The sequence below is a fragment of the Anomaloglossus baeobatrachus genome, chromosome 1 (assembly GCF_048569485.1).
Source record: "Anomaloglossus baeobatrachus isolate aAnoBae1 chromosome 1, aAnoBae1.hap1, whole genome shotgun sequence".
In the NCBI taxonomy this organism is placed as follows: domain Eukaryota; kingdom Metazoa; phylum Chordata; class Amphibia; order Anura; family Aromobatidae; genus Anomaloglossus; species Anomaloglossus baeobatrachus.
This window is the reverse complement of record NC_134353.1, coordinates 317,525,490-317,549,032: the sequence shown is the minus strand read 5'-3', so window position 1 is coordinate 317,549,032 and position 23,543 is coordinate 317,525,490. Positions and strand designations below refer to the sequence as shown.

Below are 23,543 nucleotides of genomic sequence, written 5' to 3'. Positions count from 1 at the left end.
ATGGTGGAATCGTTTGTTTTTTGTTTTGTTTTTTACTTTTCACCAAATTTCCAATATTTGGATGTTGATTATTTCAAATTTATTTAATTTAGGTCAACGCGTTTCAGAGAACTCAGTCTTCTTCATCAGGGCATTCACGGTTGTTTTTTCTTGAAGACCTGATGAAGGAGACTGAGATCTCTGAAATGCGTCGACCTGAATAAAAGAAGTTTGAAATAATCAACACCTAGACTTTCTGATGACAGTGCGGCATACACCCGGTTTCTCTACCCCGACGCTGGTTTTACATTCCCGGGGCTGTGGCGATCGCCATCTCTGATACATATTTAGCAGTTGTGACTGGCACAACCGTAAATAGGTGGGTGAATTCACCTAGTTTAAGCTGTTACCTTACTTGCTAAGACGCTATTCTGCAATTTTATTTGTAGTTTTTGTATATTCAAAGCTACAACTCATCCTGCAAGAAACAAGCTCTCATACCTTCTCATATCATGTTGATAGAAATATGAAAAAATTATGGCTCTTGGAAGAAAGGGAGGAAAAGACAAAAGCACAAAACATCCCCAACAAAATCCGCCTAATATGAAGGGAATAAATAGGGGAAAGAACATTAAGTCAAATCTTTTCTATCTAGAATAATCTCCAACTCAACATTTACCTGATGGAATGAAAGATAACGATCATCTATGTACCTTTAGACAAAGTGTGTTTCTTCCATTCTTCCTGTGGCTTCATTACTGAGGCTTTCCATTTCCTTTCCTTTCATTTTTCTTCTGTGTGCTTTCCTGCAGTGACTGTTAAAAGGATGTATTATATTAAAAGGAACATACAATGACAATAGATTATTCTTATCGACATATATGACATCGTACTGGTTCTTAAAAGAGTACTTAAGATGCCCATACACCTTCATTATCTGTCAGCCGATTACTGGTTTGGCCAATTGCTATTCCTCTCAAGGTCTCAATACATATGCTCACTTTGCTCAGCTGTGAATGGATGTGTTCTCAATGGGGACAGTGGAGTAAGCTGCAGCCTGTGTACAGCCAATGTGTGGCTTTAAATGGAAATTGTCATGTAAAAAAAAATATTAACCTGCAGATATGGGTTTATTTGCCAGCTAATAAAGTTCAGAAGCCACGCGACCGCCATACTGAGGAGAGAGGAAATAAAGTTTATTCCGCCCTGCAGCCTTGAATTTTCAGTCATAAATGAGCAGCTTCAGTCACTGCGCAGTGCATAATGAGCGGCAGCTGAATGCATGTCTCGAACTGACTGACAGCAGGCTCCTCAGTATAACAGTCCTGAGCAGGCTCTCAGTCAGCGGTGGGGGCGTGCTTACAGCTGACGGTCACTGTCTACTGAGCAATGACTGAATCTGAGCCTGCCAAGGATGAAGGTCCTAGGGTGCTGGCAGGAATAGAGTTAATTTCCACCTGGCAGCGGCGCTTTCATTGCAGCAGCCAGACAAATACAGAACGCTATTAACCTGCAGATTAACCCCATATTTTCAGGGTAATAGCATTTTTATTTTACATGACAGGTTCCCTTAAAGTGGACCTGTCACAGTATTTAAATACACAAACTACATAGATTATTGAAAAGACAGTCTCATGAAGTTTTATTTTTTTTAAAGGGGACCTGTCACTAGGTTTTTTCCTTATAAACTGCGGTCACCACCAGTAAGCCCTTATACAGTATACAGCATTCTAGAATAGTATATATAAATGCCCAGGCCGCTCTGTAGAACATAAAAAGCACCTTTATTATACTCACTTAGGGGGCGGTCCGGTCTGATGGGCGTTCTTTGACCTTTCCTTGTGCCTGTGCATTACAGTACTTTGCTCTGCCCTCAGCAGGGCAGATCAAAGTGCGCTTGCGCCGGAACGCAATGTATGCCTCTGTGAATGACGCAGGACACATCATGCACACGGGACTGGGAAGGAGGACAGTGACTCCACAAGATGGAGGAGGCACTGGACCAAGAGCAGCTGCACCCATCGGATCGGACCACCCTCTAAGTAACTATAATAAAGGTGTTTTTTGTGTTCTACAGAGCCTGGGCTCTTAAGCGGGCTTTACATGCTACAATATATCTTACGATGTGTCAGCGGGGTCACGTCATAAGTGACGCACATCCGGCATCGTAAGTTATATTGTAACGTGTGACAGCTACGTGCGATTGCGATTGAACGTTAAAACGTTCATCGCACGCACGTAGTTCAATTCCTAAAGATCGAACGTCAGGTTGTTCAATGTTCCCGAGGTAGCACACATCGCAGTGTGTGACACTCCGGGAATGATGAACAGCAGCTTACCTGCGTCCCGCGGCTCCCGCCGGCTATGCGGAAGGAAGGAGGTGGGCGGGATGTTTACGTCCCGCTCATCTCCGCCCCTCTGCTTCTATTGGCCGGCTGCCGCGTGACATCGCTGTGACGCCGAACGTCCCTCCCCCTTCAGGAAGTGGATGTTCGCCGCCCACATCGAGGTCGTATGGAAGGGTAAGTACGTGTGACGGGAAATAATCGTTTGTGCAACACGTTCAACAAATTGAACGTGCCGCGCATACGATGGGGGCGGGTACGATCGCATACGATATCGTATGCAAAATGGTAAGGTGTAAAGCAGCCTTTATATACAGTGTTCTGGAATGCAGTCTATAAGGGCTCACTGGTGGTGGCCACAGCTCATAAGGGGAGAATCTAGTGACAGGTTCCCTTTACATCTCTGTATATGGTATGTAGTGTGTTTGTAATAATATACTCACATACCGCTGTCTTCTCCGGTATCCAGCAGTGTTCTGCTCCTCTTCTCAGTGGCATCACCACTATGCAGACTCTCTGTCTCAGTCTATGCTTTGAGTGCCTTTCAAAATGTAAGCCTATGGAGACTCCTGATGCTCCAAAGACTTATATTGTGAAAGCCACTTCCAGGTCATGCAGAGCGTAGTGTGACCCAAAAAGTATCTAGAGGGTGATGTCACTGAGAAGAGGAGCAGAACAGTGCTGAATACTGGAAAAGGCAGTGGAAGGTGGATATATTAACACACTTACAGTGAACACGCATATACACAGATATAATGACAAGAAACATGGGAGGGCTTCTTTAAACATGTCTATTAAGCCTGATGTACTGATTTTAAGTCCTTGACTGTTTAAACCGCAAATTAATGAGTAACAGCTGCACTCACGAAATGCTAAATATAATATCAGGGGTGGAAATTTTCACAAAGGATTATACAGCCATTCTGATATGGATTTTTAAAGTAAGTACATCCACCTCATCAGGATTAAGAGATCTAATTAATAATGTATGCAGTTTGCAATGTGAAAATCTGGTGACAAATCCATTCCAACATCTAGCACCCTCTGAAGCACTTCCCTCGCCTCTTATTTTTTGTCTTTTTCCTGCAGGCCGATGAGCACTGAAGAAACATATCTGGTGAGTATGTTAGAACCTTTTTCTTTTCACACATTTATGAATTTTTCAAAAGTATGAAAGTCAATGTGAAATGGATCATTATATTGAGAGTGTTGTGCCAGTATGTTTCCCTTGTATCTGTATAATCAGCTGGGTCAATAAATCGAGAAAACATCAGATCGGACCTTTTCCAAGACTTATCTAAATAGAAAAATGGCTGACTTTTTTTTCACTATCCGCGCTTCACAAGCCCTATCACCTTTACATACAGTCATATGAAAAAGTTTGGGCACCCCTATAAATGTTAACCTTTTTTCTTTATAACAATTTGGGTTTTTGCAGCAGCTATTTCAGTTTCATATATCTAATAACTGATCAACTGAGTAATATTTCTGGATTGAAATGAGGTTTATTGTACTAACAGAAAATGTGCAATCCGTATTTAAACAAAATTTGACCAGTGCAAAAGTATGGGCACCTCAACATAAAAGTGACATTAATATTTTGTAGATCCTCCTTTTGCAGAAATCATAGCCTCTAGTCGCTTCTTGTAGCTTTTAATGAGTTCCTGGATCCTGGATGAAGGTATATTTGACCATTCCTGTTTACAAAACAATTCCAGTTCAGTTAAGTTTGATGGTCGCCGAGCATGGACAGCACGCTTCACATCATCCCGCAGATGTTCAATGATATTCAGGTCTGGGGACTGGGATGGCCATTCCAGAACATTGTAATTGTTCCTCTGCATGAATGCCTGAGTAGATTTGGAGCGGTGTTTTGGATCATTGTCTTGCTGAAATATCCATCCCCTGCGTAACTTCAACTTCGTCACTGATTCTTGCACATTATTGTCAAGAATCTGCTGATACTGAGTTGAATCCATGCGACCCTCAACTTTAACAAGATTCCCGGTGCCAGCATTGGCCACACATCCCCAAAGCATGATGGAACCTCCACCAAATTTTACTGTGGGTAGCAAGTGCTTTTCTTGGAATGCCGTGTTTTTTTGCCTCCATGCATAACGCCTTATTGTATGACCAAACAACTCAATCTTTGTTTCATCAGTCCACAGGACCTTCGTCCAAAATGTAACTGGCTTGTCCAAATGTGCTTTTGCATACCTCAGGCGACTCTGTTTGTAGCGTGCTTGCAGAAATGGCTTCTTTTGCATCACTCTCCCATACAGCTTCTCCTTGTGCAAAGTGCGCTGTATTGTTGACCGATGCACATTGACACCATCTGCAGCAAGATGATGCTGCAGGTCTTTGGAGGTGCTCTGTGGATTGTCCTTGACTGTTCTCACTATTCTTCTTCTCTGCCTTTATGATATTTTTCTTGGCCTGCCACTTCTGGGCTTAACAAGAACTGTACCTGTGTTCTTCCATTTCCTTACTATGTTCCTCACAGTGGAAATTGACAGTTTAAATCTCTGAGACAACTTTTTGTATCCTTCCCATGAACAACTATGTTGAATAATCTTTGTTTTCAGATCATTTGAGAGTTGTTTTGAGGAGCCCATGATGCCACTCTTCATAGGAGATTCAAATAGGAGAACTACTTGCAAGTGGCCACCTTAAATACCTTTTCTCATGATTGGATACACCTGCCTATGAAGTTCAAAGCTTTATGAGGTTACAAAACCAATTTAGTGCTTTAGTAAGTCAGTAAAAAGTAGTTAGGAGTGTTCAAATCAAGAAATTGATAAGGGTGCCCATACTTTTGCACCGGTCAAATTTTGTTTAAATGCGGATTGCACATTTTCTGTTAGTACAATAAACCTCATTTCAATCCAGAAATATTACTCAGTCCATCAGTTATTAGATATATGAAACTGAAATAGCTGTTGGAAAAACCCAAATTGTTATAAAGAAAAAAGGTTAACATTAATAGGGGTGCCCAAACTTTTTCATATGACTGTAACTAGTCTATAGATAAATGCAGAGCTTCATGACTGACATAAACACATTGATACATTTCCCACACAATATATGGTGAAATGGAGTACAAATATCTTACTGGGAGCAAATGCATATAGAAATGATGACGATGATGAGAGCCACCATGGCTAGAATCAAGCCGATCACAACAAGTTGTCCCCTGTCTTCTTTCAAGTAAAATAGGTCCAGTCTTTCACATCTTGACCCAGTATAGCCCTGATCACATCTAGAAAAGAAAGCAGAAAATAGATGACTGCTATTATTGATAATGACACAGACATTGTGTCCTGTACCACGCTCCTCACTAAAAGCTCCCTCCAATTTGCAAATGGATGCATCAAGTCCATCCAGACATTTCTTCTTCCTCTGCCCATGGTAAAAGCTTGCGTCCTGAACTCTTTTTTTTTAGCAGGAGCAGCAAACACCATTATCACAGATACCATGCCCTATTATCCTGATTAACCCTATGATTATTGGCAAGGAACATGAGCCGTCACTTGTTTATTAGGGATTTACATCAACATTCTCACTACAAAAATGCAGTTTTACTAAAATCCTCAGATATCAGTTTAAGATACAAACACTAAAGGGTAATTTACACGCTGCATTATCACTATCGATATCACTAGCGAGCGTACCCGCCCCCGTCGGTTGTGCGTCACAGGCAAATCGCTGCCCGTGCGCACAACATCGCTTACACCCGTCAGAAGGACTTACCTTCCCTGCGACGTCGCTGTGGCCGACGAACCGCCTCCTTCCTAAGGGGGCGGTTCGTGCGTCGTCACAGCAACGTCACACGGCAGCCGTCCAATAGAAGCGGAGGGCGGAGATGAGCGGGCAGAATATCCCGCCCACCTCCTTCCTTCCTCATTGCCGGTGGACGCAGGTAAGGAGATGTTCGTCGCTCCTACGGTGTCACACACAGCGATGTGTGATACCGCAGGAACAACGAACAACCAGCGGCATGCATCACCAACGATATTATGAAAAGGAGCGACGTGTCAACGATCAACAATTTTTGACGTTTTTGCGATCGTTGATCGTTGCTCCAAGGTGTCACACGCTGCGATGTCGCTAATGGCGCCGGATGTGCGTCACTAACAACGTGACCCCGACAATATATCGCTAGCGATGTTGCAGCGTGTAAAGCACCTTTAAGGCCCTGTGCGCACCAGAAAATGGAATTTTCTTTAGAAAACGTTGCCCCCTCTTAAAGATTACCGCACCCGCGGAAAAAAAACGCAAACCACAAACGAAGACCACATGCGGTTTTACCACGGTTTGTTGCGTTTTTTTCCGCAGAATTGCCGCAATTTTTCCGCAGGATGTTCCTGTGGTTTTTTACCATTATGTATAGCAAAAACCGCAGGTACCTGCGGAAATTAAGTGACATGCTCATTAATTCCGCAGCGGAATTTCCGCAGCAAAACCCGCAGGGACAAAAAAACACAGTGTGCGCACGGCCCTTTTTTTATCCCCATAGGTTTTGCTGGAGAAGGATTGCAGAAATGTTATAAACATTTTATAAAGCATTCCTTCAGCGAAATCCGTGGCAATTTTGCGGTAAAATGAGCAGCGTGCGCACATGGCCTTACATAGGTTGTCCATTTTCACTATTTCGAAATACATAGGCTGGCAGACTAATAATATAACAAACTGAGCTTTTAGTCACCCTCAAAAGATCCAATGGCCACTGCTCTAGTCTTAGTTGATTACTGAGGAGACATCACATCTACAGGCCTCATTACTGCTGCTGCTAATCACTAGGCTCATGGTGAGTACACCAGCTGAGCTCAGTATTTGGCTGCAGCAGTTATGAGCCCTATAGATGCAGACAATGAATAGTGTAAGGCTATGTGCCCATGGGACTATGTACCTGTGGAAAACCTGCGGATTTATCTGGATTTTCTAGATAAATCCGCAGGTTTTAGAAAGTACAGACACTCCCCATGTTATCCTATGGGACATGGGGAGCGCTGTGTCCATGCTGCGGTATGTGCGGCTGCAAAATATGCAGCGGATCTCCCGCAGCCGCACGTAACTGCATGTCCATTATTCCTGCGGAAATACCTGCGGAAATCCCGACCCTCTACTATGGAGATAGAGGCCAGGACTTCCGCAGGTAAGTCGCACAAATGTCCGCAGGTTTACCACAGCTATTTCGCTGGAATCCCGCAGCTATGGATAGCTTTAGATGCCGGGGAGCTGCTGCGGGAAACCTGCAGACGAACCTGCGGATATATCCGCAGGTACATAGTCCCGTGGGCACATAGCTTAAAGGCTACTTTACACACTGTGATATCGGTCCCGATATCGCTAGTGTGGGTACCCGCCCCCATCTGTTGCGCGACACGGGCAAATCGCTGCCCGTGCCGCACAACATCGCCCAGACCCGTTACACATACTTACCTGCCCGGCGACGTCGCTGTGACCGGCGAAACGCCTCCTTTCTAATGGGGAGGTCCGTGCAGCGTCACAGCGACGTCACTGAGCGGCCGCCCAATAGCAGAGGAAGGGCGGAGATGAGTGGCCGGAACATCCCGCCCACCTTCTTCCTTCCTCATAGCGGCCGGGAGGCAGGTAAGGAGAGCTTCCTCGTTCCTGCGGCGTCACACATAGCGATGTGTGCTGCCGCAGGAGCGACGAACTACATCGTTACTGCTGCAGTAACGATAATCGAGAATGGACCCCCATGTCACCGATGAGCGATTTTGCACGTTTTTGCAACGATGCAAAATCGCTCATCGGTGTCACACGCAGCAACATCGCTAATGCGGCCGGATGTGCGTCACAAATTCCGTGACCCCAACGACTCCGCATTAGCGATGTCGCAGCGTGTAAAGCCCCCTTAAGGGTCGAGAAACTTCACGGAACCTGGGGAAAAGCTCAGTGTATCCTATAAGTCTGCCAGCCTATAGACTACAAAATATAGAAATAGGACAAGCTCAATACAACCCTGTTCATAGGGGCTCTAACTGTATATGCTGTTACAATATTAGAACTATATATACTATTACAATGCTTTGTAATGGATATTAAACAGTCATATTTAAGACATGTATTCTAGGTAAAACCTTCATAAAGAAGAACACTACTTACATACAGGCTGGTTCTTTCAAAACCATTACAAAACGACACTTCCCTTTTACACAATAATGTCTATATGACTTTGGACATCGGGAAAAATGGCTTCTCGATTTTGCTGGCTCGGAAATTCCTGCAAGTAACATTGAAAATGCATCAGTGTACGGCAGCAATAATACGGCACAGACTGGATTACTTTTTGGGGGGGAAATGCCACCTCCTTTATCGACTACTGACTTATCATTCATAAGGGGGAAGAGTGCTATGTGAAAAAGGAAACAGTAAAAGTGAGGGGGTTGGCACTGTTTGGTGAAGATGGCCGATGCCAATGACACTGCTGGAGGCACTGCAGCTGGCACGGTTTGGGATACTGCATGAGGGCATCTTTGCAAGTGGAAAATCGACGTTGGCTGTGAATTTATGAGTAATCTTGTATGTCACTATTAATGTAGGACTCAATTATATCAGTTGATAAAGGCCTTTACTTTCTCTGTAGCAGCTGTGCATATTATAAGGAATACCGTACCCATACCAAAAGAGCCAAGAAGATTGTAAGGAATATTGTACCCTCAGTAAAAGTGCCTTTATAAGCCTGCTTTCACACATGCGGTTTTTGCAGTGCGGCTCAACCCGGCTCAAAAACCTATGCAACGGATGCGGCGAAAAAAACGGATCCACTGCAATAATTTTTCCTTGCGGCCCGTCCGTTGTTTGACAGATGCGGCTTGATACTAAGCATTCGCAGTGCAAAAAAACGCATCCAGCGGCCGGATGCGGTTTTTGCCGCAGGACGCCACATCCGGCGTCCATAGGCTTGCATTGTAAATTGCACCGCATCGCGCCAGATACGGCGCAATGCGTTTTTTTTGCCGCACAAAAAACGTGCCAGTCAAACGTTCCATCCGGCTGCCGCATGGGCTAAATATGCCGCATCCGGTAAAAAACAAACGCAACGCAAGGCCACACGGCACAATACGGCGCTAATGCAAGTCTATGCAGAAAAAACGCAACCGGCGGCAAAAAAAACGGTTGCGTTTTTTCTGCAAAGCTCTGTATTGTGCCGCTCAGCAAAAACCGGATGTGTGAAAGCAGCCTAAGGGGTACTTTGCACACTACGACATCGCAGGGCAGGTGAGTGCATGTGAAGCTGCCGTAGCGATAATGTTCGCTACGCCAGCTATCACAATATATCGTAGCTGAGACGAGGGCGGGGACTATCGCGCTCAACATCGCTACCATCGGCTTGTGATGTCGTAGTGTGCAAAGTACCCCTTAGGGTGCAGTCACATCTGCGTATAAAATGTGCAATTGCAATGCAAGAAAACATTGCATTGCGCTCGCTCCAATGTTAAGCAATAGAGCAGAGCACATCTGCTACTTTTATCTCTGAAATCTTCTACTTGTGGGGCAAATTGCAGCATGCTGCGAGTGGCTCCGTACCTCCCCAATACAAGTCAAAGGGTGGCTAACAAACTGCATGCAGACATAACACGGACTGCACACGGACGTGTGTTTTTAACATGGAGTTTTACATACAGTCAAAAGCTAGAAAGGTAGAAAGCTGGATAAGTAGGAGATAGATAGATAGACAATTGACTAATATATAGGAAAAAGATAAGGGAGGAAGCACTCCAAAAATAGCATAAAAACAAACCATTATTGGCCCATAGTGTAACAACGTTTCTGTTCAACGGAACCTATCTCAAGGCTTGAGAAAGGTTCTGTTGAACAGAAACGTTGTAAGGCCAGGGCCACATGGGGACTCTGCGATCCTCGCATGACACTCGGCTGACACTGGCAGCACAGCGGGAGCCGAATGTCATGCGAGTGTCACTGCGACTGAGGTCCAATCGTGCGATCAGACCACAGCTGCGAGGGGCGGGCCAGCACTGAGGAGGGGCGGGCCGGCGCTGAGGAGGGAAGGGTTGGCACTGAGGAGGAGAGGGTTGGCACTGAGGAGGAGAGGGAGGGATTTACCTCTCTCTCTCCTCCGTTGCCGGCTATTGCCATTCTCGCTCTACACTCTCAGTACACTAGTGTACTGCGAGTGCAGTGCGATTTTTCTCTCGCCCATAGACTTGAATGGGTGCGAGAAAAACAAGAATCGCATTGCACCCGCAGCATTCTGCGACTGTTTTCTCGGTCCAATTAGAGCTGAGAAAATAATCGATCATGGGTGGTAACATAGGTTAATATTGGTCCAAGTGGATGTTTTATCGCATTCCACTCGCTCCGATTTTCATGCCGTGTGTCTTAGGCCTTAGTTACACTATGGACCAATAATGGTTTGTTTTTATGCTATTTTTGGAGTGCTGCTTCCCTTATCTTTTTTCATAGATAGATAGATAGATAGTGGGGTCCCCCTTATTTTTGTTAGCCAGCTTTGGTGAAGCAGAGAGCTGCAGCTTGCAGCTTTACCTTGGCTGGTGATCCAAAATAGAGGGCACCCCAAGCTGTTATTTTAAATTATTTATTTAAAACTAAATAATTTAAAACAAAAAACGTTGTGTCCCCCTCAAATTGAATCACCAGTATTGTGAGAGCTCGCAACATCACCGAATGTCGCAGGATGGAGAGATACTCAGAGTGAGAACAGCTGTGGGCAAGGAACTCAGTCACGAATGGTGACATCATGACTTCAGTGGAGTTCATTGCTGCAGCCATGATGAGACACTGCTGTGTGAGCCACTGCGGTGACCTGTGCTGACCTCATGAGGTTATCTCAGGTCACTGCAGTGCTTCTCACAGCAGTGTGTGAGGCTACAGGGACAGCTCTCCCAGCCAATGGGAAATGTTCTGTTCTTCATTGACTGAGACAGTCAGTATGTATCGTCGTGGGTCCTCCTTATTGAATTACGTGGGACCCGGATTGGGCATTTGTGAGGAAAGTAAATTGGTGAATGAGGGTGTCTCTTGTCTTTATTTCTTTAATATTGTTCTCTTTTTTCGTCTTTCAGGATCGCTTTCGTGTAACGTCGTGGGACAACATTATGGATTGCATCGGACTTTTTTTTTGCAAAAATTTGTAATACATTTGTGAATGAGGGCTGTGGTCGGGGGGGGGTGTCCACATAAAATGTATTTTCCTTTGTATAACTACTGGATTAGTAATGGGGGGTACTGATAGATGCCCACCCATTACTAATAAGAAGGCTTGATGCCAGCTGGCAATTCACAGCTGACATTAACCCCATTTATTACTCCGTTTGCCACCGCACCAGGGTAACAAGAGCCAAGGCAAAGCGCCAGGATTGACACATCTAATGAATGCGCCACTTCTGAGACGGCTACGGCCTACTATTTTTAGGCTGGAAAGGGCCCAATAACCATGGGCCTCCCCAGCCTGAGAATACCAGACCACAGTTGTCTGCTTGGCGGTGATCAAATTTGGTGGGGTCCCATCGTTTGTTTTTTTTTTTTAAATGATTTATTTAATTTTAAATAAATAATTTAAAATAACAGTGTGAGGTGCCCTCTGTTTTGGATTACCAACTAAGGTAAAGCTGTCTGCTGTGGTCTGCAGCTGTCTGTTTCACCTTAGCTGACTACCAAAAATAAGGGGGACCCCCATGTCGCTGTTTTTTGGAAAATAATGATATTGGGACTAAAAACAAGAATAAACAGCCTTTAGTGCCACATGAAAGGTACTAAAGGGTGCAAGCTTACAATATGCAGGGGGGTGGTCATTATACATGTGTTGCACATCTATCTATCTATCTATCTATCTAACTATCCATCCCTCTATCTAGCTATCTATATATCTATCTCTCTATCTATAATCTATCTATTCATTTTTCTATCTTTGACAGTATGTAAAACTCCATGTTAAAAACGCATGTCACACATACGTCACATGGACGTCATACGCATGACACTGATGTCCCACAGATGACACACATACCACACACGGACATCCCAAGGAGACTAGGCGAGGGGGGGAAATGCACTCGTTTAGCACTCGCATGACAAACGGAATGACACTTACTTGCCTGTCACTCGCATCTCACTCCAAGACACTTCAGGAGCAACAACAGAGCTATATTTTATACGCAGATGTGACTGTACCCTAAGGTTAGAAAACTCCTTAGATATTCTCTTTAAATTACAGAAGATCACATATTATAACATAAAGAAAAATGAAGTTTGAAGAAAAACTTTATGTAGTCATAAAATCTGTTCTCTATGACTCAAAAGCCCAATCTCCCACTGCTGACGGTGTCACAGCCCCGGAGAAAACAATATCTGGCCATTTCAATGACGGTTATGGTAATGACATCAGGTCTGTAAGGAGTTGTTCTTTCCTATAATGTGCAGTTATATGAGTCACGGAAGAACACACTTCATCATTAGTCTCCTCTCCAGGAGCAGATGCTCTATAGATGCTCCTTACGTGAAAACGTTTAGGGTGCAAGTACTCCATTTATTAGAGAATTTATGCAAGGGTTTTCTTTTACATGTAGAGTAAATTCTGTAAAATTCTGTATAACATATTCATATTATAAGGCCAATGCATCACACTGAAGCAATGCAGCATGGTGGCCAATCCCACCAAGGACAACATCTGCAAGGAGTCTGTATGTTCTCCCTGTGTTTGCGTGGGTTTCCTCCGGGTTCTTTGGTTTCCTCCAACACGCCAAAGACATACAGATAGGGAATTTAGATTGTGAGCCCCAATGGGGACAGTGATGATGGCGTCTATATAGCACTGCAGAGTACGATGATGCTATGTAAGTAACATTAAAAATGGCTTGTGCGATGGGTGAATAATGAAAATGTAGGTTAACTATAATGAAGTAATAATAATTCCTGAGTCACAAAATAAACTACCGGTAATTACGACAGCATTAATATTTGTACCGGTGTGATAACTTCCTAAGCTTCTTTCACATACGAGTCCACACAGATACTTGGCTTCTTTCATCTTTACACATTATGTTTTTGTGGATTTTTCATGCTTTTTTTTTTCCCCAAACACACTGCCACCAAACATCCTAAGCCCGTCAGATAGCAGAGGAGGGGGCCTTTATAGACTTTATAGCATGGTGACATTTCTGGAGAACTGCCGCATAGTGAAGGAGTGGAATTCCACCCAGACACCAATCCGGAAAACATCAATTTGTAAATTAATGGGCAAAGTCCATAAAACGTCTTTTTGGGCTGGCAGCTTCACAATCCTTTTGGTTGGCATAACATCAAATGATGAGTCACTGGGAAATCCCTGTATAAAACTGTGACGATATTCTCACAGGCTTGTTTGGGTTTCACCAAATCCTTAGCATACCTCAATACTTAGTATTTCCATCAACTCACTTTTTTCTGTTTCTTATATCTGATTTCATTTTATTTTATATTTTTTTAATACTTTTTGAAGGAGCAATTAGTATACTGATTCACTAGAAAGGATGCTAGAAATATTCTCTAGTAAAGTACTATTTTCTTATAACAGTAAGGGTACAGTCACAAGCGTCTGCAACTGTTCCCATAATCTGTAGAAATCCTCACATGGGCCACAATCACATGTACGAAAGGGATCTACAGCAATAACTAGCTGCTATACACATGTGGTCATGTTGGTACCCCCCGTTTAATGAAAGAAAAAACACCAAATAACTTGAATCTGACAAGAGTAATAATAAATAAAAAAAACTTTGAAAATGAATAAATGAAAGTCATACATTGCTTTTCAACCATGTGTTCACATAATTTTTTAAAAAATAAAACACATGAAACAGGCCTGGACAGAAATGATGTTACACCTGAAAATAATGTGACAAAAGGGACATGTTAAATCAAGGTGTATCCACTAATTAGCATCACAGATGACAACAATCTTGTAATCAGTCAGTGGGCCTGTATATAGGGCTACAGATACTCAGTGTGCTGTTTGGTGATATGCTGTGTACTACACTATACATGGACCAGAGGAAGCGAAGGAAAGAGTTGTCTCAGGAGATTAGAAAGAAAATTATAGACAAGAATGGCAAAAGTAAAGGTTATAAGACCATCTCCAAGCAGCTGCATGTTCCTGTGACTACAGTTGTACATATTATTCAGAAATTTAAGATCTATAGGACTGTAGCCAACCTCCCTGGACGTGGCCGCTGGAGGAAAATTGATGTCAAATCAAAGAGACAGATATTACGAATGGTAACAAAAGAGCCGAGAAAAACTGCTAAATAGATTAAAGGTGAACTTCAAGCTCAAGGAACATCAGTGTCAGATCGCACCATCCGTCTTTGTTTGAGCCAAAGTGGACTTTATGGGAGACGACCAAGGAGGACACCATTGTTGAAAAAAAAAAAACATAAAAAAGCCAGACTGGAATTTGCCAAACTACATGTTGACAAGCCACAAAGCTTCTGGGAGCGTGTCCTATGGAGAAATGAGACAAAAATGGAACTTTTTGGCAAGACACATTAGCTCTATGTTCACAGATGGAAAAATGAAGCATAACAAGAAAAGAACACTGTCCCTACTGTGAAACATGGAGGAGGATCTGTTATGGTCTGGGGCTGCTTTGCTGCATCTGGCACAGGGTGTCTTGAATCTGTGCAGGGTACAATGAAACCTCAAGTCTATCATGGAATTCTTGAGAGAAATGTGCTGCCCAGTGTCAGAAAGCTTGATCTCAGTCATAGGTCATGGGTCTTGGAACAGGATAATGACCTAAAACACACAGCTAAAAAAACACCCAAGAATGGCTAAGAGGAAAACATTGGACTATTCTGAAGTTGCCTTCTATGAGTCCTGACCTAAATCCTACTAAGCATCTTTGGAAAGAGCTGAAACATGCCGTCTGGAAAAGGCAACCTTCAAACACGAGACAACTGGAGCAGTTTGCTCTTGAGGAGTGGCCAAAATACCTGTCGAGAGGTGCAGAAGTCTCATTGACAGTTACAGGCATCGTTTGTTTGCAGTAATTGCCTCAAAAGGTTGTGCAACAAAATATTAAGTTAAGAGTACCATCATTTCTGTCCAGGCCGATTTCATGGGTTTATTTTTTTTATTTTTTTTTTTTTTTAAATTCTGTGGAAGCAGAAAAGTAATGTCTGACTGTCATGATGTATGTAGTTTTCTCCATCCCATATTTTTTGTATAAGATGCCATGTGATGTATTTTACCTTCTTACTGTATTTGCTGTAATACTATGTCAGGATGTGATGTCACTTTCCTTTGGTTGTACTTACTGAACACTTTGAAATGTCCTGGGATGTAAGTGACCATACCTTCCCCCGAGCCTGTATCATATTGCAATCAGGCTTCAGCAGTAGCTATTGTCATTGATTTGGTGGGGGTTGCATATATATATTGTTCTTCTCAGCATGGGACTTCTCCAATCTACAACTTGGTAAACAGAACAGAGCCAGCAGTCTACAGTCCATTCATGCATCAAATGGCCAGGGGGAGGTGTGCCCACCTAAGGGGCTGATCCCAGGAGAGAAGAACATGTTAGTTCAGTTAGTTGGATCTCGGCTGGAGACGTACTAGGATCTATAGCTGAGGCTGGATCCTGGGGTCTGTATGTGTGGACTTTTACAGACTGGAGATCCGCGGCCACGTGGGATTGTGTTTTGTTGTTCACCCTGTTGGACTCAAGGAACTCATATAAGGACCATTGCCCTAATTTCCCTGGCATCGGAATACCAGGCGGTGCCCCTGGATCTTTTGTTTTTTTGTTGTGGACTCCTTGCAGATTTGAAGGATTTATATTTATGTTTGCTGCTTTATCTTTGTGGTTCCAATAAAGCCCTTTGGATTGTTCCTTGGCCTGGCGTCCCTCACTGCTCTGTTGCCTACCCTGTCACAAACTGGTGGCAGCGGCGGGATCAGAGCAGAAAGAATGGAGGACAACGGCCCATTAACATCTGGAATCAGAACCTCAGAGTACAAGAACTGGACTGTGGTGAGCCTACAAACAATGGCCCGTGAATTAGGAGTCGGTTACAAAGGACTCTCTAAGGAGCAACTAATTGAGGCATTGGAAAACGCTTGCCTGCAAGATGGCACCGAGGAACAATTTCCACAGCAAAGGGAGGAAAGACGGGAGCTGGAGGTAAATACCCAAAAAAGTCAATGGATTGTGTGGTATGAGGAGGAGATGGCACTGCTTGGAGATGAGGCCACCATAGAAGATAAGAGGGAGGCTATTCGCGGAGCTAAGGAGAGGGCATTGCTGGAGAGGAGATTTGCTGTGGAAGCAGCTAGAGGCTCCAGACAAACTTTAACCACAGCACCAACTATGAGGGAATTCTCCAGAGTGTCCCGCAAGGACTTTAAGCCATTTAATGAAGCTGCAGGTGATATTGAGGGCTTCTTTCAGGACTTTGAGCATCAGTGCCGATTAATGGAAGTCCCAGAAAGAGAGCGAGTCAGACACCTGGTGGGCCTCTTGGAGGGTGGAGTTGCCGACGCCTATAGAGCTATGGACCCTCAGTGGAATTGTGAGTATGGGGAGATAAAACAGACCATTCTGGAACATTATGCCGTGACCCCAAATACTTATAGGACTAAGTTCCGTACATTAGCCTGTGATGGAGAAGTGTCTTTCAAGATGTTTGCCCACAGACTGAAACAAGTATGCCATCGCTGGCTGGAGGGAGAGGGGGCCTTAACTTGGGAGACGTTCATCCAGGTCATCCTAAAAGAACAGTTTTATGCCAAGTGCCCTACTGAGATTCGGGAATGGGTGCGTGAGCGGAGACCAGAGACAATGGAACAAGCTGCTGCTCTAGCTGATGAGGTGCTCACTATCAAGCCTCAATGGAAGAAGCTGCTAGCAGAGGGAGCAAAAATGACCAGCTCCCCAACACCAGAGGTTCTTTGTCCTTCAGTGTCCAATGTTCCTCGACCTAGATCACCACCTCATGTGGATACCCGTGTGTACGTGCCTCCAGTTGTTTCTACCACATTTTTTGGAATACGACGAGGAGAGAAAGTAGAAGAGCGGAGATGTTATAGCTGTGGGCATCCCGGACATCTGCGGGCCACATGCCCATCTATTCAGTGGAGTCATCCTCCAAATCGACAACCACCTCCAGCACCTGCACCTCCCTATCAGTCACCAAGGTCTCCTACCTACTTCTCCAGAAGGCAAACTGGACGGAGTGAGGCGCAGCGCAGATGTTATCAATGTGGGCAGCCTGGTCATCTGCAAGCTCACTGTCCAGGTGTTCAGAGGCAGAACAGCTGCAGACCAGCTTTGCCTGTCCATTATCTACAGACATCTTCAGCAGTTGAAGAGCTGGATTCAGGCCCTGATGACTTGCCAAGTGACCCTGATATCTTGACTTCCCTACCAGGAGTCTATGGAGTGCGAGCCACAGCCACGCGTTCTTATGATCTTCAGCATAAACATCTACAGGAGGTCGTGCTGGATGGCCAAAAAGTTGTTGGCTTTCGTGACACTGGGGCTTTTCTCACCATCGCAGATCCCCGAGTAATTCAACCAGAAGCAATTCAAAAGGGACCAGGAATTGCCATTGAATTGGCTGGAGGTACTCAAAGATACATTCCAAGAGCGAGTGTGACCCTGGATTATGGCTTTGGGGCAAAACAATGCATAATCGGTGTGATGAGTGGCCTTCCTGCAGACATACTCCTAGCCAATGATGTGGGAGATTTACAATGCCGATTTGTGGGTGCAGGAAGCAGAGTTTAAGTGAAGGAGGATATAAACTGGACCCGAACATTCAACCCTACATCTTCATCATACAATAAAGAACCTGGAGCCAACACCCAAAATGCAGATGGACTGTCCAGGCAAGAGGAGCTTTGAGTCCTGTCAGCCATGCCTGCGTGTACTTAACCAGCGACCTGTAGAGGTCCCTAGTACGTACACAAGTTGGGAGGGGAAGGAATTGTCATGATGTATGTAGTTTTCTCCATCCCATATTTTTTGTATAAGATGCCATGTGATGTATTTTACCTTCTCACTGTATTTGCTGTAATACTATGTCAGGATGTGATGTCACTTTCCTTTGGTTGTACTTACTGAACACTTTGAAATGTCCTGGGATGTAAGTGACCATACCTTCCCCCGAGCCTGTATCATATTGCAATCAGGCTTCAGCAGTAGCTATTGTCATTGATTTGGTGGGGGTTGCATATATATATTGTTCTTCTCAGCATGGGACTTCTCCAATCTACAACTTGGTAAACAGAACAGAGCCAGCAGTCTACAGTCCATTCATGCATCAAATGGCCAGGGGGAGGTGTGCCCACCTAAGGGGCTGATCCCAGGAGAGAAGAACATGTTAGTTCAGTTAGTTGGATCTCGGCTGGAGACGTACTAGGATCTATAGCTGAGGCTGGATCCTGGGGTCTGTGTGTGTGGACTGTTACAGACTGGAGATCCGCGGCCACGTGGGATTGTGTTTTGTTGTTCACCCTGTTGGACTCAAGGAACTCATATAAGGACCATTGCCCTAATTTCCCTGGCATCGGAATACCAGGCGGTGCCCCTGGATCTTTTGTTTTTTTGTTGTGGACTCCTTGCAGATTTGAAGGATTTATATTTATGTTTGCTGCTTTATCTTTGTGGTTCCAATAAAGCCCTTTGGATTGTTCCTTGGCCTGGCGTCCCTCACTGCTCTGTTGCATACCCTGTCACACTGACTTTCATTTGTTCATTTTCATAGATTTTTAATTTATTATTACCATATTTTTCGTGGTCATGACACACTGTTATGGGGGCGAGGATCTGCTGCTGATACTGTTATGGGGGTAATGTCCCCAAATTCTCTACTAAGGTACCCCATCCTGGTAATGATCCTCCTGCCTTTTATATGATCCCTATCCTTGTATATATGTCCCTCATCCTGGTTTAGTCCCCATCCTGATAAATACCCCCATCCTGATAAATAACCCCATCCTGAAACATACCCCCATCCTGATATATACCCCCATCCTGCTACATACCCCCATCCTGCTACATACCCCCATCCTGCTATATACCCCATCCTGCTATATACCCCCATCCTGATAAATACTGCCCCATCCTACTATATACCCCTATCCTGCTACATACTCGCATCCTGCTATATACCCCCATCCTGGTATACGACCTGCATCCTGTGTCACAAAAAAAATGTTTATACTCACCTTTCCTCACTCCAGCAGCATCGCTCGTCCTCCTCTCTGTGCCAGCAGCAGCGCTGCTGACCTGTGTGTCACCAATCCCTGCAGCATCGCGATGTACTCCTGTCTGCCCCCCCCGCTGATGTGTGTGCAGAGCGGTACGTACAGGGATGACGTCATCTCTGTGCTCACCGCTCTTCACACACATCAGCGGCCAGCAGACTGGCGGACATCGCAATGCTGCAGGGAACGGTGAGTATACTATACTTATTCACTGCCCTCCGTGCTGATGATGATGCGTGAGGGGCAGTGAATATAGCCACACATGATCATTCAAGGCTGTAGTTACCAGGGGTGATCACGCGGGTCGGCTGCTAATTATGCGCGCATCCCCCCGCCCATCATCCCGCCCACCTGTCAGTGCCGGCTTCAGCGCTGAGAGATGATGGGTGGAAGGATGCATATGAAATGAGCGGGCCCACGTGGTCACGGTAGGCGCTACTACAGCGTGCTCGTGCCACCGATGACCCGCTCCACCGCAGCACCCTCATTCCCTGCAGCCATGCCCTACATTCAGACTATAAGACACACACCCCCACTTTCCCCCAACATTTGGGGTAAAAAAGTGCGTCTTATAGTCTGAAAAATATAGTACTTTTGTCAGATTCAAGTTATTTCTGTGACCATTGTGGGTTTTTCTTTCATTAAACGAGGGGTAAGAACAATATTGACCATGTGTGTATCTAGCTAACAGAAAACACAACTACCTATGGGCTTATTTTCGGGGTAAGTCATATTTTCATATACCGTTCACCCATATACATATACAATTGATTATTGATTTTCAGGACAGAAATTTACGTCAGCACAATGCGAGTAAATAGCTTTACAAAATCCTATTCACATACATCAGAAAAAAACAAATGTGCACATGCTGCAGATTTTAGTATAAGATATTCTACAACAGCAAAGCAATGCAGTTGTAGCTGCCTTACAAGGGACAGCGCTTTTCTGTTGTCGTACTGTTATTACTAGCACAGACTTCACCTGCGGATAGTTGAGACCGGTGAGTAGTCTCTGAAATAGCAGGAATCAGATAGGTGACACTGAGAGAAATTTAAAGGGAACCTGTTATGTTAAAAATGCTATTTACTTACAGATAATGGGTTAATTTACATATAAGTAGTGTGAAAGTGAAAGCATGAATAAAGGCAGAAAATGAAGGTATACCATCCTGGGAGCCACTAGCTTTCAGTCATAGGGGTGCACACAGAGAGATTACAGTCATGTCGTCATTATATGACAGCTCGCGCTGAAATGTGTAAAGCAAGCTGTCAGTGTGTGGAGTGATTACAGCCGTTGCTTACCATCTAGTGTCCAATGACTGCAATTCCTCTGTGTACCGCTCCTTTAACTGAAAACAAGTGAATCCCAGGAAGATATATGTTCATTTTCTCCCTATAGCCGTGCACTCAGTAAGGTGGTGAGGCAGCATTTTAATGCTATTTACCTGCAGGTTAACTCTACATCTGCAGGTACTTAGTGATTTTGCCCATGACAGGTTCCTTTTCAAGCCGTAAAATAAACTTCCACTTGAAAATAGTCTGCAAACACTTTTATACTTATAGAAAAACAATAAGAGTAGGTACTCGTCCTCCTCAGGTCCTGTAATCTAGACTACAGTGATTGGCTGCAGCATTGACACGACACACACCGTAAACATGACCGCTGCTGCAGCCAAAACACATTGACCGGAATAGCACTGAAGAGCCTGTGTTGAACTCGGGGAGGGTCTGTTTGTTATTTGCATCCTAAATTCAAAATTGGGCAACTTTCAAATTAGTCTACTTGAAAAATTGTCAACCATTTTGCTGCGTTAGGCTATGTGCGCACGTGTGCGCTCTGCGCCGCACCTAAAAGGTGCGCTTCAGAGCGCAGCTGAAAAGCTCCGTTCTGAAGCGCATGGTGCCGGCAGAGAACGTGCGCTCTGCATGCTGCCTCTCCCTATAGACAGCATGCAAACCGCACGAAAGAAGTGACATGTCACTTCTTAGAACGCAGCGATTCGGGCAGCAGCCGAATCGCTGCGTTCTAATATGCCACGTGCGCACGGCTCCTGCACAATCTCCATAGACTGTGCAGGGGACGCAGGACGCATGCAGTTACGCTGCGGTGCAGAACGCAGCGTAACTGCATGCAATACGCACACGTGCGCACATCCCCTTATACTGTAACTCCTTCATCTAGCTGGCTATTCTGCTGAAACTGACATAAAATACACAAGGAACTGATCGTGGCTCTGACAGCTCCCACCTCGTCTGTTACGAATAGCAGTAGTAAGGAAGGTGATTGTGTGCAGAATCTCAGTGTAAAAAGGAGAAAACATCCATGTTATTAGGGAGGGCAGATCACAAAGTCTGCAGACAAAAGAAGAAACAAGGCAGTAGTAACTGTATACCTGTATACATATGTATATATATATATATGTATACCTGTATAACTGTATATATTATAACTGTATAATAACTGTAGTATTGAATATCCAGTTTTCACATTTTTAATGTATATCTGACAATTTACAATTGTTTACCTCATTAGGAAAAGATTAACCAAATAACGTCTTTTAGACAAAGACATTTCCAGTTCTTGGTTCTGATAAATAAATTACCTGAGCAATTGTCTATGTACTCGGGGCATGGAAAACTTCTTGTTTCAGGTTGTGTAGTTGAGTTTCCACCAGAACTCACCCATGGGAAAACGATAAAGCCTTGTAGGAAGAAGAAAAGAAAAAAAAAGCAATTTACTCCACGCCCCAGCTACAGGCATCTTCATTTTGCACATTGGTTTATAATTTATTAATTCTAATATACAAAGTATAAAGCGCTGTGGAATTAATGGCACTATATAAGTGAGTAAAATAAATAAATAAATATACAGTGTGTCCACCCATATCCTGTCCACCGCCATTAACTTGAGAACGGCGGCAGCTATAGGCATAGAAGTGGTGTCTAGGTATAGTAAAGTAGCCATGTGCTATGCAATGAAACCACCTATAGCGCCACCTGGTGGAAAACAACGGAGTTAGCATTTTTATTTAGAAAACGGAACGAGATAGAGAAAAAAGTGAATTACAAAGTTGTAGGGCTTCATCAATTCAATACGAATCGCCACCTTGCATTCAGAAATGCTATGATTAGAATGTGTAAAACTCACAAGGCTGCGGACGTGAAGCGATACCTCATGGAGACCTTCCTACAAGTCATTGAGTATGGTGGCTGCGTGGAGTGGCCTCCATGCTCACCTGACCTGACCCCATTGGACTTCTTTCTGTGAGGTCACATCAAACAGCAGGTGTATGCGACCCCTCCACTAACAATGCAGGACCTACGACAACGTATCACAGATGCTTGTGCAAACGTGTCACCTACCATATTGCACAACGTGCAGCAAGATACAGTATGCTGTCCAGAGTCCAGATGTGTATTGCAGCTGACGGTGGCCACTTTGAGCAGCAAAGTTAAATGAGCACCATATGCGTGACAGCATTCAATGTTTTGGGGGGGTCATAGGTTTCATATCATAGCATTTCTGTATGCAAGGTGTCGATTCGCATTGAATTGATGATGCTCTACAACTTTGTAATTCACTTTTTTCTCTATCTCGTTCTGTTTTTGAGATAAAAATGCTATCTCCGTTGTTTTCCACCAGGTGGCGCTAAAGGTGGTTTCATTGCATAGCGCATGGCTACTTTACTATACCTAGACACTACTTCTATGCCTATAGCTGCCGCCGTTCTCAAGTTAATGTCGGTGGACAGGATATGGGTGGACATACTGTATAAGGTCTAACAAGACAAAACAAAATTCTCGGACTCCTCAGAATCGTTGACATATAGTTACTATAGACACATGTCTGTAAATTAATAACTTTTTCATTCATTGCCGCCTTATAGCGTCCTTCTATGTTGAATGCTGTAGTATATTGTATGACGTTTCTGATCGTACATTATCCAATGAGGGGTTTATA

The 23,543-nt window shown here is 44.2% G+C and overlaps 1 protein-coding gene across 2 annotated transcripts in view; it reads right to left on the bottom strand.

Moving 5' to 3' along the window:
• BTC (betacellulin) overlaps positions 1 to 23,543 on the bottom strand; it is an 84,909-nt gene that overhangs the window by 10,122 nt on the left and 51,244 nt on the right. For both annotated transcript variants that reach the window (XR_012750584.1, XM_075337229.1), the window contains exons 2-5: positions 22,186 to 22,284; positions 8,457 to 8,574; positions 5,437 to 5,583; positions 693 to 794 (exon numbers count right to left, since the gene is read on the bottom strand). Coding sequence is in view for 1 of the 2 variants with exons in the window: in XM_075337229.1 (XP_075193344.1) it covers positions 695 to 794; positions 5,437 to 5,583; positions 8,457 to 8,574; positions 22,186 to 22,284 (464 nt within the window). In the remaining variant the exon portion in view is untranslated. The remainder of the gene's footprint in view (positions 1 to 692; positions 795 to 5,436; positions 5,584 to 8,456; positions 8,575 to 22,185; positions 22,285 to 23,543) is intronic.